Below are 14,948 nucleotides of genomic sequence, written 5' to 3'. Positions count from 1 at the left end.
TGATTTCAACTAAACATTTCCTGTGTGAATGTGCCTTTTCAGATCTGCTTTGATATCTCTCTTCTGCAAGTATTGACCTGCATGCTTTACTCTGATTCCGCCCTTCCGAGCTCCTCTGTATCACTATCTTTTGTGATCTGTAAGTCCTGCTGTGTTAATAAATATTATCTTGGCATATTTTGAAAACATGGGGATGTGTGTGATTTGTTGCAAACCAGCAATGCATCTCTTTTTTCCTCAAAAATACAGAGTTAAAGGTCCCCTTAAGCTGGTGGGTGACTTTCTCTCGCAGAGCAGGGTGTGGGTGAGCTTCTTTCTCCTCTTCCAACGCTTTGACTTTGCTCCCTGTGACCTTCTGAATCTTGACATATCAGCCTAAATAATGTTTTTCCAAAGATCTGTGTTTGAGAGGGATGGAGTGGGGGAAATGTGTGGTGGCAGGGTTGTTTCTGTGAGCTGGCACTGAAAAACTGTGTTGCTGTCTAGACTTTTATGAGTAGAAGCTCACTGAATAATATTCTGATATTTATTTAGCTAATCCAGTGTGAGTTAACCAGAACCCCCAAAGTAAATTTTCCATTTGGGAAGTTCTGCCTTCTGAATATTGAAACTTTCCAACATGAATGACAGCTGCAAATTTGTGGCGTGCAATTATGTCATTTCAAATTCCTCCAGCTCCTCAGCCACTGACAGTTTGGGATTAGCATGAAATTAGCAGACGATGTAGAAAGCTAAAAATAATTGAGATGTGGAATAGTTAAAATGTTGTGGGGTTTTGGAGTTGCCACAAGAGCAGAAACCAGCCCAGGAAAGCAGAAAGTGGCTTTTCTTCTTTACACCAAGCTGGAGAGACTTTAAAAGGGAAAAAAAGAAAAAGGGAGAAAACCACAACACCCCTCCTTGGTTCTGGAGATCAGCAAGACGTGCCCAGCCCTAAAGGTTTTTGAACCAAAGCTTTGAACATAAAGCTGAGACCTAATTCTGCAGGGCTCGTGCAGTTTGTGTTTGTTCAGCCAATCATTCCTGGAGGAGGGAGAGGAACGTTCATCACTGTGTTTATTCTGTTTTTGTCCAGACTTGACAGTCAGATTGCCTCCCTTGCCCTCATTTGGGTTAATTCTGCACACAGAAGAGCTTATCCCCCCTGGTTTATCCTGGGAAGGCTCTGACAGGGAGGGTGTGGATGTGTTTGCCATGGGCCTTCCCAAGGGTCTCCGTGGCACTGAGCTCCCAGTGTCAGCCCAGAGGTTTTATTTTGCTGTGAAACGTCATTTTTCATGATCATTTCAAAATAATTAGCAAATTCTGCAATTCCACAAGGTTTGGGGCCTTTTCTCTCCTATTTCCTTGATTTTCATGTACCTTACAGTCAGCATTATTGATGGTTTCCACCTTAGCTACAGCCATTCTATAGAGAAAGCAAATGGGAATAATTCTCTTACTGTTAACTGCTCCAGGCTTCTCCAGCTGAGAAAATAGGCTTTGGATTTTTCTGGTTGCTGACAGGCATGACACTGAGAGCAGCAGTGCATGAAACTCTGTGTTCCTGCAGCCTGATCTCCTTTCCCCAGGTGTGGAGCCCCACGGGAGCAGTGAGCAGGTGATGCCTGGCCCCACACAGGCTGCAGGGAATGTTCCCAGGGTAACAGCACTGCTGCTGCTCTGCTGGGAGCACAGCTCCACAGCTACCACCTCTGTCACCCTAACAACCAAAACGTGCCACCTCAGTTAGATTTGTTCATCAGGCTTTAATATCCACTGGAATACAAAAACCTGGAAGTCTCCAGTGCTGGCTGAAATCCCTAAATTTATTCTGGTGTCCCTGAATTGTCTTTCTCAGTTTTCTTCAGGCAGTCACTAATGCTGTCAAGGGTTTTCCTTAAATGATGAAACTGTTGACATTGAAGGCTCCAGCTTGTAATTTGCCTCCAGCCATAACTTAATCCTTGGTAGTTGAAATAAATTATTATAGTTGGCTCAAATCAGGGGTGGCAAGTTTTTCTGTAGATGAGATAAGACTGGGAAACAGTATTTTAGGTTTCTTGCAGCCAGTGCTTTACCTTGGCTGGTTCCTGCAGGAGCACCTGGTCCCAGGTGATGATCAGGCAGCTTGGACTTGGGGATCCACATTCTTATTTTTCATACTTCTCACTAAATTGTTTTAGGACTGCTTGAGCTGTTAACACTGACTCTGAATGCAGTGTTTTCCCTATGATAGAATATTCCTAGGAAAAAGTTTATTCACTGGAGTGATCCTTCTGGAATTATGCAAAAAAAAAAAATCAAATGTACAGAATCAAACCATTGCATTTCAGAGGTTTTGTGTCTACCTGAATTCACACACAGAGAATCTTGACTCTTAGTTTATGAATAATTAAACTATTGTTGTGCCTCCCCTGCCCTGCCCTATTGATTGCAGGTCAGTTCAGGATTCCCCCTGGAGCCTGCTGCTGATCCTGCCTGTGCCTGAGCCAGGCTTGGATCAGCAGTGCCCTGACCTGGGCCTTTAGGATGTGTTTGCAGCTCAAAATCTTAGCAGTTATCAAAGGAATAATTCCCTGAGGATGTGAGTGTGCAGATCCATCACTCCTGCCTTTCTCTCCCAGCAGCACCAGAACAACGGCGAGGTTTAAATCTTTGCTGGCTTCTGGAGTCAACACAAGGTGGAGGGAGAACAGAGGTTGCCTGGTAGCTGGTGGTATTTGCAGGATCCCGGGGTTAATTACAGCTGGCTCACGTGTTGGAGGTGCTCCTGCCTCTCTCTTTGATGCAAAGCTTTCCTTTCCCTTCTTTAAACAAAAACTTGAGAGCACAGGGTCTGGTCTGTGGTGATAAATCACCGACCCCTCTGCCGGCGGCTCCTTTCCCCTCCTGTGCCGGGAGGAGGTGATTTCATCTCTGTTGACCCTCTGCACGCTGCTGCTCGGCGCATTCACAACTCGAGTGGCACTTGGCGGAGATCTCGGCCGTGGGCAGGGGCTCAGGTGTGCATTTGGGATGCTGTGGTGGACAAAGTGGCAGCGGCAGGGAGGCCCCGGGGAGGAGCTGATGGGTGACACGCTGTGCCTCGCTGGGCCGTGGCAGTGGCCATTCAACCACCACCGTGCTGTGTGTTTGTGGGGTTTTTCATTAGCCACGGGTGTGGGTCGTGCCTGGGAAGCAGCCTGGAGCCTGGCCTGCTCTCCCCTCCCAGTGAGATGCATCAACCGAGGCACAAATGGCTTGTTAGGATGGGTTTAATCCTGGGGCTGGTGTGGCTGGAGTGAATAAAGCTGGGAAGTCAGCTTGTTCCCCACTGTGGTGGCTCTGTGCTAGCCCCTGTGCCAGCCCGTGCTGTTCAGCCCCAGGATCTCAGCCCCACTGAGGCTCAGGGAAAAAACATTTCTGTGGCCTGGGTTTGCTGTCCCTGCAGCCGCCGCGTCTCTGATCCAAACTGACAATTGTTCCTGCTGGAAAACAAATGCCAAATGTAGGCTAGGAGGGCTGCTGTGCTAATGAAAACTGCCCAGGCTCCCTGTGCCTTCGCTGGGGATCAGCCTCAGTGTGGAGGTGAAGGAGCAGTGAGTGGGAGCAGCCAGAGCCCCCGGGCACTGCAGGCTCTGAGCTCACACCTGCCCCTGGCAGGCAGAAGAACCTATTGGGCCATGTAATCACCAGGTGGGTATAAAATGTTTGGAGCTTTCTGCAAAATAATTGGATTTTCTCTAGACTTAGCTTTTACAAACTATTTATTCCGTTGAAACATGATCTCTGCAATATCCCTGTCAGTGCTGGCACCTGGAAGTTTTGACGAGTCGGCCGTGCGGCGCTGCAGGAGCCCTGATAAGCTCCAACAGGATTTCCAGGCTTCTTTAGATCCTTGCAGCACATTTTTATACGTTATTTGTATCAATGCATGAATATAAAATTAAAGGGTATTAATGCTTTATCGGAGGACTGGAAAAGTCAGCCTAGTCTTCTGTGTGGTTGGATTTGATAAGATGAAATAATGCGTTAAAGGTGTTTGAGTTGTAACATTTATATTTTGATTGTAGATTCTGCAGCCAGAAAACTCAGCTGGTGATCTGTGCAGCCTGGACTGGTCAGAAACACGTTTTTTTTTTGGTGTCTCTTCACTACCATAGTGGTATGGTGACTTTGAGCTTAAAATGTAAGATGGCATTCAAAGGTCAAGGCTTACACTCATTGAACAGAGAAATTCTTGTATGAAATGCTGAGGTATTTTCCAGATTATTTTTGTGCAAACTCCAGTTCCAGCCTCAGCGAGACAACAATTCCCTGTGTTTGTTCTTGCAGTTCCTCCGGGCTCTCAGCGAGCTGTTCTTAGGCTGCCTGGAGAGTTCAGGGTTTGAACTTCAGCTCCTAATTGTGGGGCTTTGTTTCAGATGTGGATGACTTAAAGGGTGGCCCGTTTGGAAGCTGTCACAGTGGCTCTGCAGTCAGCAGCCTGGCGAGCTACGACTGGTCCGGCTCCGACAGGGACGACGCCCAGCAGGGCAAGAAGCTCCCCTGCTTCCCCCAGCCCTCCTCCACGGCCACCTCTGTCCTCCAGAAGAAGGAGACCTTGTTTGGCAGCTCAGAAAACATCACCATGACAACAGTTTCCAAAGTGACAACCTTCTCCAGCGAGGATGCTCTGCAGGATGTTTCCTTCGCAGCCTTTGCAAACTTTAAGGACTCGGGGCCGGTGGCCGGCGGTCCGAGCGACGACGACGTCGGGGACTTTGGGGATTTTGCCAGACTTCCCTCGGAAGCTCAGGATGCAGCAGCAGCTGATGCAGCCCTGGGTGCTGATTTCCTCGCTGGAGTCTCCTCTGAGCTGAGGGGAGAGGCCACAGATGACTTTGGAGAGTTCCAAAGTGAAAAACCGAAAATCAGCAAGTTCGACTTCTTGGTGGCAACGTCCCAAGGGAAAGTGAAATCCAGTGAGGAGATGATCAAGAGTGAGCTGGCCACCTTTGACCTGTCTGTGCAAGGTAAGTCTGCCCGCGATGGAGGGACCTCATGATGCATGTGCTTATCAAAGGCTGATTTTCCTAATTGAATTATAAATTAGCTAATGGGGATTGTTCCAAAGGCTGCTGGAAACGACCTGAATCTTCTTGTTGATTTCTGTGGCATTTGGAGCAGGTCTTTTTCTACAAGGAAAATATTTGTTGTGCCAAAAACCTGTAAGAACTGAGAGACTGGGGAAATCTGCAGCAGTCACTGAGTAAAGAGAAATATTTGTTCTTCTGGAGGAACGGGACAACCCTTGCTGCCACTTCATTCATTTTAAACAGCCCGGGTCTTTGGAGTAAAGGACTAACTTTTTACAACCTGACTTTTTAGGGTCTCATAAGAGGAGCCTGAGCCTGGGGGACAGAGAAATCAGTCGTTCCTCTCCTCTGCCAGCTCTGGAGCAGCCCTTCAGGGACCGCTCCAACACTCTGAGCGAGAAGCCAGCCCTGCCTGTGATCAGGGACAAGTACAAGGACCTGACTGGGGAGGTGGAGGTGAGGAACTGTCTGAGGCACACCTGAGCTGGCACTGACATCAAGGGGCTTCTGTGTCCAACTTTTTGGGGCTTCACCTGTTTGAAGATGGGTGTGTGACTGTGAGATGGTGACTGGGTGCAGTTGGATGTTGTGAGTGGAACCTGGAAGTTTCTTCTCTCATGTCTTTAAAGGGAAGTGGGAAAACACAGAATGTTGTCTGAAACACAGAATCACTTGACCTTGCAGCCTTGAAGCTTATGACTGGAAATTAGTTACAGTTTAAATCTAATCCCAGCTTTGGCAGAGGCCATTTGCTTTGGGAAATGGCATCACTTTTTGGCTTTGTGGTTGTTATTTCTCTTGCTCATCCTGAGAAGAGATGGGAAAAGGACTCAGATTAAATTCTGCTAATCCCCATTGCTAGAACAGCAGACGGTAACAAATGTGCCAGGAGGAGGTGTGTGCAATGAAACCTTTTACCCACTCCTGTATGGTCTCCTTTTGAAACTCATTCTCACTCCCAGAAATCAAATTTTAGAGTTCAGGTGCATAGAGAATCTTGAAAGAACAGGGAGAAATTAGGAACAGATCTGTTAGAAGTCCACACAGCTGATCTGCAAATAGTCTTTTAAAAATACCTGTCTGCCGTGTGTCTGTTGTGTAGGAGAGAGGGAGGGAAATGTGTGTGAACAAGACTGAGCCTGTCCTTCTCTTTGCTCCAGGAGAGCGAGAGGTACGCCTACGAGTGGCAGAGGTGCCTGGAGAGTGCCCTGCAGGTGAGTGTGAGCCCTCCTCCTCCTGCAGATCCTTCCCTCCTCCCTGCAGGACCTGCCTCACTCAGTGTTTGAGACCAACAGGCAGAGAAAGTGTGGGCAATCAGCCCTGGGAATTAACAGTTTTCAAACCAAAAGCTGCCACCTCCTCAGCTAAACACCCTACACTAATCTCCCTGTCACTGGGGATTAGTTTGGCTTTTCCCTAAATACTCCAGCTCTCTGGTTAGTGGGGTGGTCCCGTGTTTGGGTGCCCAGTATGGTGTGTTCAGGGCACTGGTACCAGTGCCTGGCTCCTCAGGGCTCCCTGAGGGACAGAGCTGTTGTTGTGCTGTGCCCAGGGACCATTCTTGTGCTGCTGTCTGATATTTCACAGCCACATCAGTGCTCCTTTACATTTGAGTATTAGAGAGCCCAAAGTGTGAATGCTCTTATTAAATTAGACAGCAAGGCCTGCGTGCTCTTAAAACTCTTATTTTGGTAATGGAAGTATTGGGGGGAATACATTAAGGTTTTAAATGTTCAGACTTTCCCCCTGATCTACTTAAGCAGGAGTGTATAAAAACATGTGATGGAGTGTGGTAATCATTTCTTGTTTAATTTGCCTCCTTTTCTGAATAACAGTTTCTGCTGGGAGCAATCTTGTTTGTAATGATTATTTAAAGATAGAAACCCCATCATTTTATGAAATTCATTTCCACCAGGTCATAAAGAAAGCAAACGACACCTTAAATGGAATCAGCAGTTCATCTGTTTGCACTGAAGTCATCCAGTCTGCTCAAGGCATGGAATATTTACAGGGTAGGTTTTAATTTTCCACGTGTTTTGCACTAAAAGTTCTTCCCTAAAAACCAGGAATATAGAATCACTCTTCACCAAATGGCTTTATTTTTGAATAAAGCATTTGAATAATGAAGAACTCTTCTGCCAGATAAATGTAACTCCAGCTTTGAACTGACCTTCTGTGGCCACCCCTCCTGGGCCACTGTGGTTTTGCCATTTCTGAGTCCAGAGCTGGGGATGCAGTGCATTCTCTTCAATCCTGCCCCGTTCTACATCCACAGGGGTTGTTGAAGTCTACAGAGTAACAAAGAGGGTGGAGCTGGGCATCAAAGCCACTGCTGTTTGCAGTGAGAAGCTGCAGCAGCTGCTGAAGGATATTGATAAAGTGTGGAACAACCTGATCAGCTTCATGTCCCTGGCTGCTCTAACGGTAAGACCCAAATAAGCTGCCTGGTTACTGAAACAAATGTCATCATTTTATTTAGAGAGGTTTTGCAGGGTGTGCTGACTTGACAGTTTGTGTTTCTTCTCTTGGGAAATGGAAATGGACTGTTTCGTGAAAGCCAGTTTAAAACCCTGGAAGAAAACTGTTATTTATGTACAGCCATGGTCTTGTCATTGTACCTTAATGCTTTAGGTGATGTCCTGGGTGTCTGTGGACATCTCCAGTGTGTGTGTGCTTTATACTGACTGACACTGGATCCCTTTGACTCAGTGCATACCCAAGGAGCCTCCAGGAGCAGCACATCCCACCAAACATCACTGAGCAGATCATTACCATGGGGAGCTTTCCACTGAGCAGTTTAATTTGTGGCTTCCTCCTTGGCACTGCAGCTGTGCCCACAAAAGGCTTTTTCCTTCCCAATAAACACTCATTTATAAGGCTTGGAATTCTTGGTTCCTGCTTGAAATACCCATCTCCAGCTTGCTGTCATTCCCTGCAAGGCAGGTGTTATAAATGATCAGTCTCTTTTTACACACCTTTTGCACATTTTAAACCTCCCCAGGTATTTTGGGATGCTCTGTGATGGACAGAGCCTGCCAGCCTAGGAAATTTATGTCCTCAGCGTTTTGCTGCCTGGCAGAGGAATTTGATAGACCTGGATTCACCTGTTTGAACTCTGGCATTGTTGATAGGAACAATCCCAAGAGATATCAGGATCTTTTCCTAATTTAAACAGGTGGATTAAAACAGTTGCTAAAGTGCTTTTCCTTGGAAGATTACAGGGATTACCTGAGAGTCCAAAGCTTGGCCCTGTGTTCTCTGAGCCACAGCAGCTCCTGGCTCAGAGCTCCAGCTCCAGTTTAATCACATCAGGAGCTGCAAACAGTGACTTCTCACATGCACACACAGTGCAGCTGAACTTACTAAAAACCAGGGGCTCATGACTCCTGTAATTCTCCAAGTCACCCCTTCTCTTGTTCCTCTCCCCCACGGGATTCACTGGAAGGGGTGGAACCCCTCTGGTGTTACAGCCACCAATCCTAAATGATGCAGAAGTGCCAATTAACTGCAGAGAAGGATTCCAGCTCCCAGGCATGTGCTCGGAAAGGTTAATTTTATCTTTTAAAGGATTTTGTTACAAGGTAATTTTATGCACAGCCTTGTGGTTTTTCACAGCAAATTGCAGGATGACCTTCTCATTTGCTTCACTCATGCATTTGGTAAACAAATATTAGAGTGCCTTTATTAATTTGATTGATCTACTTAGAGATTAATGGGTGAGGGGTTTTTTTTTTCAGGATTCCAATTATTCTCCAGCCATTCAGCAGGGCAGCGTGAGCAGCATACCCAGGGTGTGGATTAAGACACACATGGCCTGGGATCACACCATTTGTAAAGCTTCTTGCATTTGTAACCATTGCTTTTCTTTGCATTACTATTTTCATGCAAAATTTGAACAGTTTTATGTCATCTTTATGCAGTGTTTTAATTGATCATCTGTGGCTGAAATGTGAGGTTAAGTACTGGAAAAGTGACCACAGTAATTTATTATTTACAGGTTTATTCTCCCACCCTTTGGCTCTCTTTAACCTGAGCATGTGTGTGGCTGCTGGCCTCAATTCCATGGTTTGGTTAACCTTCAATATCCCATTTTGTACTGCTCTGCCATACTGTAGGTTCAAAGAAAAACCCAAAAAAACCAAAATAGAGAAAACCAGCTGTCCTTTTTTGCTGAGGCAATGCCAGGGAGTCCAGGACAATGAACCCTGCTGCAGCCACCTCCCCACAGCTGCACAAACACCTGCAGATTCTCTGTTTGCCTTCCCCCAGTTCCCAGTGCTCCTTCTTCCCCTTTGGATGCAGGAATGTGCAACTCAAGAATTCCTTCTTTTGTAGCTGAGGCCTTTTTTAAGACTTGGAGTGTTATAAATGAGTGCTGATGGAGATGGCAAATCCATCCTGACAGCTTTGATGATTGTCACCTCTGCCATGCCACGTGACACGCTGGCTCTTGGAGCTCAGTAATTTTTATCATGATGTCTGAAACTTTCTCAGGCACTGAAAATGCCTAAAATGTTCCTGCCTCCTTTCTTCAGCCAGATGAAAACTCCCTGGATTTCTCTTCTTGTATGCTGCGCCCAGGGATTAAAAATGCCCAGGACCTTGCCTGTGGAGTGTGTCTCCTAAATGTGGATTCCAGAAGCAAAGTAAGTGTGGTGCCTCAACTCCTTTTGAATTTACAGTCTGAATTCCATCTGTAGAATCCCAGACTGGTCTGGGCTGGAAAGAAAAAGCTCATCCAGTGCCACCCCCTGCCATGGGCAGGGACACCTTCCACTGTCCAGGAAGTGTCCCTGGCCTTGGACACTTCCAGGGATGGGTGTATTGAAAACAATTTCATGGTTATAATTTGTAAACTCTGACCTGTAGATGGGTCTCAGTAAAATCTTATAATGGAATAAGATTTTGTCCAGTGTTCTTGGGCTTTGGTGTGACTCAGCCGTGGAGAAAGGGTTGAGTTGAATTGTTTGTAATGGGCAAGAAACTGGGATAGTAAGATTTTTTTTTAAGTATACTTCTTTTTTTTTTAACAAATAAAAATCTTTTAATGACTTTTCTTCATGAGATGGCTCACCAGAGGGGACTGCTGCCATTAGCAGAGCTGGGAGGGACTCCCAGGACATGTGCAGAGTTGTGCCAACCACTTAAAAATAGAGGCACTTTTCCTGACTTTTTGGTTTCAACGTCATTTCAGAAAGAAGAGAAACCTGTGGAAGAACTTCCCAAAAAAGTATGAACCTGTAAAAGACATTCTTTCTAGACTCATTCTTCTTGAGTGTGGAAGGCTGAGCTGCTAATGGGCTCTCAGCTGTCATTCTCGATTGTACCAATCATTAATCCTCTTCTCCAGTCATGTTTTGTGGCCGTTAACTCTTGATCTGATCAACTAACATGCTCCAGAGCCTCCCCCTGTGTGTCTGCATGCCTGTACCTTGTGCCCAGCTCTCTGGGTTTGTGCTCCTCCTGTTGTGTGGCAGAAAATCCCCGAGTTCCTGAATTTGTGCTGCCTGTGTGTCTGTAGCAAGAGAGGGGGGATTTCAGGGGCTTTGTGCTAGAAATATTGACTTTTGGCTTTGTGTAGCAGGCAGTGGCATTTTTAGAAATCTCTGCAGGAAATCCAGGGTGTGGAGAGCAGGGCTGGGATATTTTTTTTTTTTTTAAAGGGAGCTGTGAGGCATTGGAAAGTATCTCCTAGCAACAAACAGCGAGGTGGTTTCAGCCTGTTCATGGCTTCACACGCTCAGAGGCTCCTATTGTAAAGCAGCTTCAATTAACAGGAGGAAGTAGATCAAATTCAACCTGAAATAACACTAATAGCAAGAATTGCACCTGCCTAACCCACAGCCAGGCTGGAGCCAGGGAAATAAATGCAGGAGCTGTCTGCTGGCAAGCAGGACAAGCTTTTCCTTGGGTAGGGAGATGGAAGAGAACCAGAAGATGCAGGAAACAAGGTGAGTTAGCTGCCAGGGGTCAGGCCAGGGCTCCCTTCCTGCAGGTGTAGCTTGGCTCAGGTGTGGTGGCTGAAGGTTTTGTCCACCTGCAGCTAAAATCAAATAGAGTGGATGGGGTGGAGTGCTCAGGGGAGAGTCCTGTGCTGTTTTCCACTGTAGGTTTAGACCCTGGAGGGGATCAGACTGTCACTCCTGTTTCCATTCCTCTTGCAGGCCTTTAATTCTGAGACAGACAACTTCAAGCTGGCATATGGAGGGCACCAGTACCACGCCAGCTGTGCCAACTTCTGGATCAACTGCGTGGAGCCCAAACCTCCAGGTCTCATCCTGCCAGACCTGCTCTGAAAGCAGCTGCACTGCAGGTGGAGCCTTGCCTCTAATCCTGCAGGACTTGGGGTAACTGCTGTGCTGGAGAGGCAGGAGCTGGGCACAGGGTTTGACACGTTTGGGGTTGATTTTTGGACCAAAAATCAGATTAAAGCCGCTGTTACAGACGGTGAAGAATTCACTTGTAATGGCCAAGGTTTCAGAGGTAACTGGAAAATGTGTAGTGTGGCAAAAAAAAAAAAAAAAAAGAAAAAGAAAAAAAAGTGGCATTTCAGTCTTTCTGAAGATGAAAATGTTATCCTGTGTAAAAGCAGCCTGGTAACCATGTGCATAAACCTGGGAGATGCCAGCATGGAGCTTCCCAGAGAACCTGGAATGCTGGGCTGATTTGCATAGAAACAACCACTTAAATACTTGAAGTCTGTATTTGCAAGCAAATCTTTTCCTTAACGTTTTTGGGACACGGACCTTGATGTTCTTTAAGCATTTTTGCTGCTGTGATATCACAGCACATGAGTCACAGCAGCATCGAGGCAGAATGAATTATTGACTCAGAAGGAGAAGCTGCTGGGTGTTTGTGCTTCCACTGCTCTGTGTTGGAAGTTGTGCTGGATGCAGAACTGGTTAGTGCTGGAAGGTGAGGACTGGAAAACTGTTGTAATTTGTAATTTTCCCTGTGCTATGTGGATTCTGTAGAGCAGGCAGCTGGAGTTTAAAACTCACAGTCTTTGTTGTAAATACAGATAAAACTTCCCTGGATTTGTCCTGAGCTCCAGGTATGATTTTGTCTCTCCTGACCTTTTGGGAGCTGTGTGGCTGCAGCAGTGCTGGAGGCTGGACTCTGCTGATGCAGCACATCTGCTCTGTGTAGAATCTTTCCCTTTTTTGGCTGTGGAGATGCTGTTCCTGATGGCATGGGATGGCTGTGTTTGCAGTCTGCTGCTACCTGTAGCAACCTGTTCCTGTGACTCAGAGCTGGCAGCACAAGGTGGCCCCTGGCTGCTGCAGCAGGGAGTGGGATTTAACACCCAAAGAGATTTAACCCTGGGATTTGGTGGTCTCAGCAAGCTGTGTGTGAAGCAGGCATTGTGTCCCTGCTGGTTTGTGGCTTTTGTAGGTGGCTCTCTGGACAGGTTTTGTGTCACAGACGCTCACTAAATGTTACCTGTACCTCTGAAGTACCTGGTTCCTCCTTCAGATCCAATATCCAGAGGACAGTGCAGTCAGTGGAGTGCTGGTTATAGGATTTTAAACCTGTGGGAGCTTCATGGTGTTACAAGAGACATCCCACGAGCATGTCTAGGTCTGCAGGGAATGAAGTGGGGTGCAAATCCATAGGGTACAACTTCCTCCTTAATTCTGTGGCTTAGTCTCTCAGATCTGTCCCTTTCCTCCAGAGATCTCAGCAGCTTCTCCAAGTTAATCCTGCCCCCATTACAAGTACCTGACACTGACCTGTGGTTATTTGCTGAAACAGAAATTACAATGAGGAAAACGATGCTTTGTATTTAAAAAACAAACAGGCTTAGTTATACGAAACTATTAATTAGCCCAAATGAAAGAATCTTGGCTCAGAGGTGTCTGGCTCCTTCCTTACACCAATTACAGTAAATCTCCTTGCTGCCTCAAATTAGCTCATTCATGAAATAAAGCACCCTGTGCCTGCAGTTCCAGCTGATCCAGGGGCACATTTCCCGTGCTGTGCTTCCCACATCCTGCCCAGGAATTAGCAAAAAAACAGGGAAGCAACTCCTTGCTTCTCTCCCTTTTGTTTATTAGGTGGGGAAGAGCTCCACAGCCCTTGTTTTCAGCACAGTCAGGGGCTGCTGTGCCCCTCACCAGTGTTCCCACAGCAGTTTGGGGACAGGGAGCCACTGGCAGGTGTTCTCCAGGGGCTGGGAGAGGCTGGTGCTGTACTGGGAAAAGGGAGTTTACTGTCAGCCTGGGTTTCCACCACAGCTCCCCAACACTTTGCTAGAGAGGAAGGTTTATTCCCCTAGTTTAAAGAAAATGCCACGAATAAGAGGTCAGGGTGTGAAAGTTAAAGCCCCAGCTGTCTTGTCATAGGAGCATCTTCCAGTGCTGGTTTTTCAGTACCTGTTACCAGGTCAGCCCCTCTCTGAGCTGCAGCCAACGTTGTGTTTTGGCCCATAAAAAAAGGCATGGACATTTACAATTCCAACTGCAGCAGAGCTCACTGAAGGGTGACACTGCTGCTCTCCTGCTCCCACAGCAGGGACAGCAGCAGGCACCATCCCTGGCTGCGTGGGGAGCAGGAGGGGCTCTGCTCCCAGCACCTTCAGCCAGGGGAGCACGGGGAGGGTTTGCATGGAGATCCCCTCGAGAAAGGCAGTGCACAGGGAAGATAGCTGCAGGTCCCAGTCATTCCAATGACTCACTGGAGCATTCAGCATCCTCTCGGATGTTGTTGCCAGCCAAAGCCCAGTGCCCTTCCAAGCTGTATCCAAGGTGACAGGATTGTCACAGCCCACCTTCCCCTGCTGCAGGCCCCTGGACACGCTGCCTTGCCTTTGCTTGTGCCCCATTTCAGACCTCTAACTCCATCTCCTGCATGGATTCTCACTGGAAAAGAGAAACGACATTTTCTTTGGGGTTTTTTTTTTTTTTAATCCATGTGTAGATAGATAAAAGGGGCTCTGCCTTGGCGTGACCTGTGAGGACTTTCTGTCCGTTTGTGTATATTTGGAGTTCTGATTAATTATTTGCTCGTTTATTTAATGTATTTATGGCTTAGCCCCGTTGTGTTCCTGGTGCTTCAGTGCCGTGGCAGCTTCTCCCTGATGCTGGGGGCTGCTCCAGCCTCTTCCTCCTCCCTCCTCCTCCTCCTCTGCAGCCCCTCCGAGGTCACCTGTGCCCTGGCAATTGTCCCCTCCCGCACTCACCATTCATCCCCAGGACTTTCCCTCCCTGGCAGCAGCTTCTCCTCGCTGGGTTTGGTGGGAGCAGCTCCTCCCCTGAAATCCCTGCAGGGTGTGGGAGTGAGGCTGAAGTTCAGCCCCAGGCTGAGCAGGAGCTCATGGAAACCCATGGAAAATGCTCCTGTCAGTTCCATTGGGAATCACAAACTTGAAACAAAACCTGCCTTTCCAATAAAAGCTGCTACTGTACAAACTGCTGCTTTGGATTTACTTTTAATTCTGCACCTGTATTTAATTCCAGTTCTCAGTGTTGAAATAGGAATGTCATAATTTTATGAAGAAGAACAATCAGAAAAACTTCTCTTTCTATTGTGATTCTTCTTCTGCCCTCCGGGCAAATGTTATTTTTCTTCCAGAAGTGGTTTTGTGATTATTAGTTGGAGCTGTTTAGGTTTGTGCTGTGCTGGAGTTGCTGCTGATATTTTAAATCCAATGAGAGTAAGTGTTATTAATTGACTTTAGTACCTTGTTTACTCCCTTAATTCCTGCAATGATTTATAAATCCTGTGTTCAGATTCAGACCTGGTGTTCAATAAAAAGCTTGTTTCATATCTGACCAGCCTGAGAAGCTGAAATATTTATACCATCATGTAAGTGAAACCTGCTCTGTGGCTGGGATGGGGAAGGTGTCTCACCAAATATTGGAAGATAGAAAATAGTTCTCAGACAATTCAGATCCCATCTGGAAAAGC

The 14,948-nt window shown here is 46.8% G+C and overlaps 1 protein-coding gene across 3 annotated transcripts in view; it reads left to right on the top strand.

The window, feature by feature from the left end:
* Positions 1-14,812, top strand: part of SYNRG (synergin gamma) — a 35,641-nt gene extending 20,829 nt beyond the window's left edge. For all 3 annotated transcript variants that reach the window (XM_066333547.1, XM_066333546.1, XM_066333545.1), the window contains 8 exons: positions 4,386-4,976; positions 5,332-5,495; positions 6,200-6,253; positions 6,955-7,051; positions 7,315-7,463; positions 9,575-9,685; positions 10,234-10,269; positions 11,204-14,812. In XM_066333547.1, coding sequence (XP_066189644.1) covers positions 4,386-4,976; positions 5,332-5,495; positions 6,200-6,253; positions 6,955-7,051; positions 7,315-7,463; positions 9,575-9,685; positions 10,234-10,269; positions 11,204-11,335 — 1,334 coding nt within the window. In that variant the 3' untranslated portion in view covers positions 11,336-14,812. The remainder of the gene's footprint in view (positions 1-4,385; positions 4,977-5,331; positions 5,496-6,199; positions 6,254-6,954; positions 7,052-7,314; positions 7,464-9,574; positions 9,686-10,233; positions 10,270-11,203) is intronic.
* Positions 14,813-14,948: the final 136 nt, after the last annotated feature.

This window comes from Sylvia atricapilla, chromosome 20, assembly GCF_009819655.1.
Source record: "Sylvia atricapilla isolate bSylAtr1 chromosome 20, bSylAtr1.pri, whole genome shotgun sequence".
Taxonomy (NCBI): Eukaryota; Metazoa; Chordata; class Aves; order Passeriformes; family Sylviidae; genus Sylvia; species Sylvia atricapilla.
Note: the sequence above shows the minus strand (reverse complement) of the source record. Positions and strands in the feature narration are given on the sequence as shown.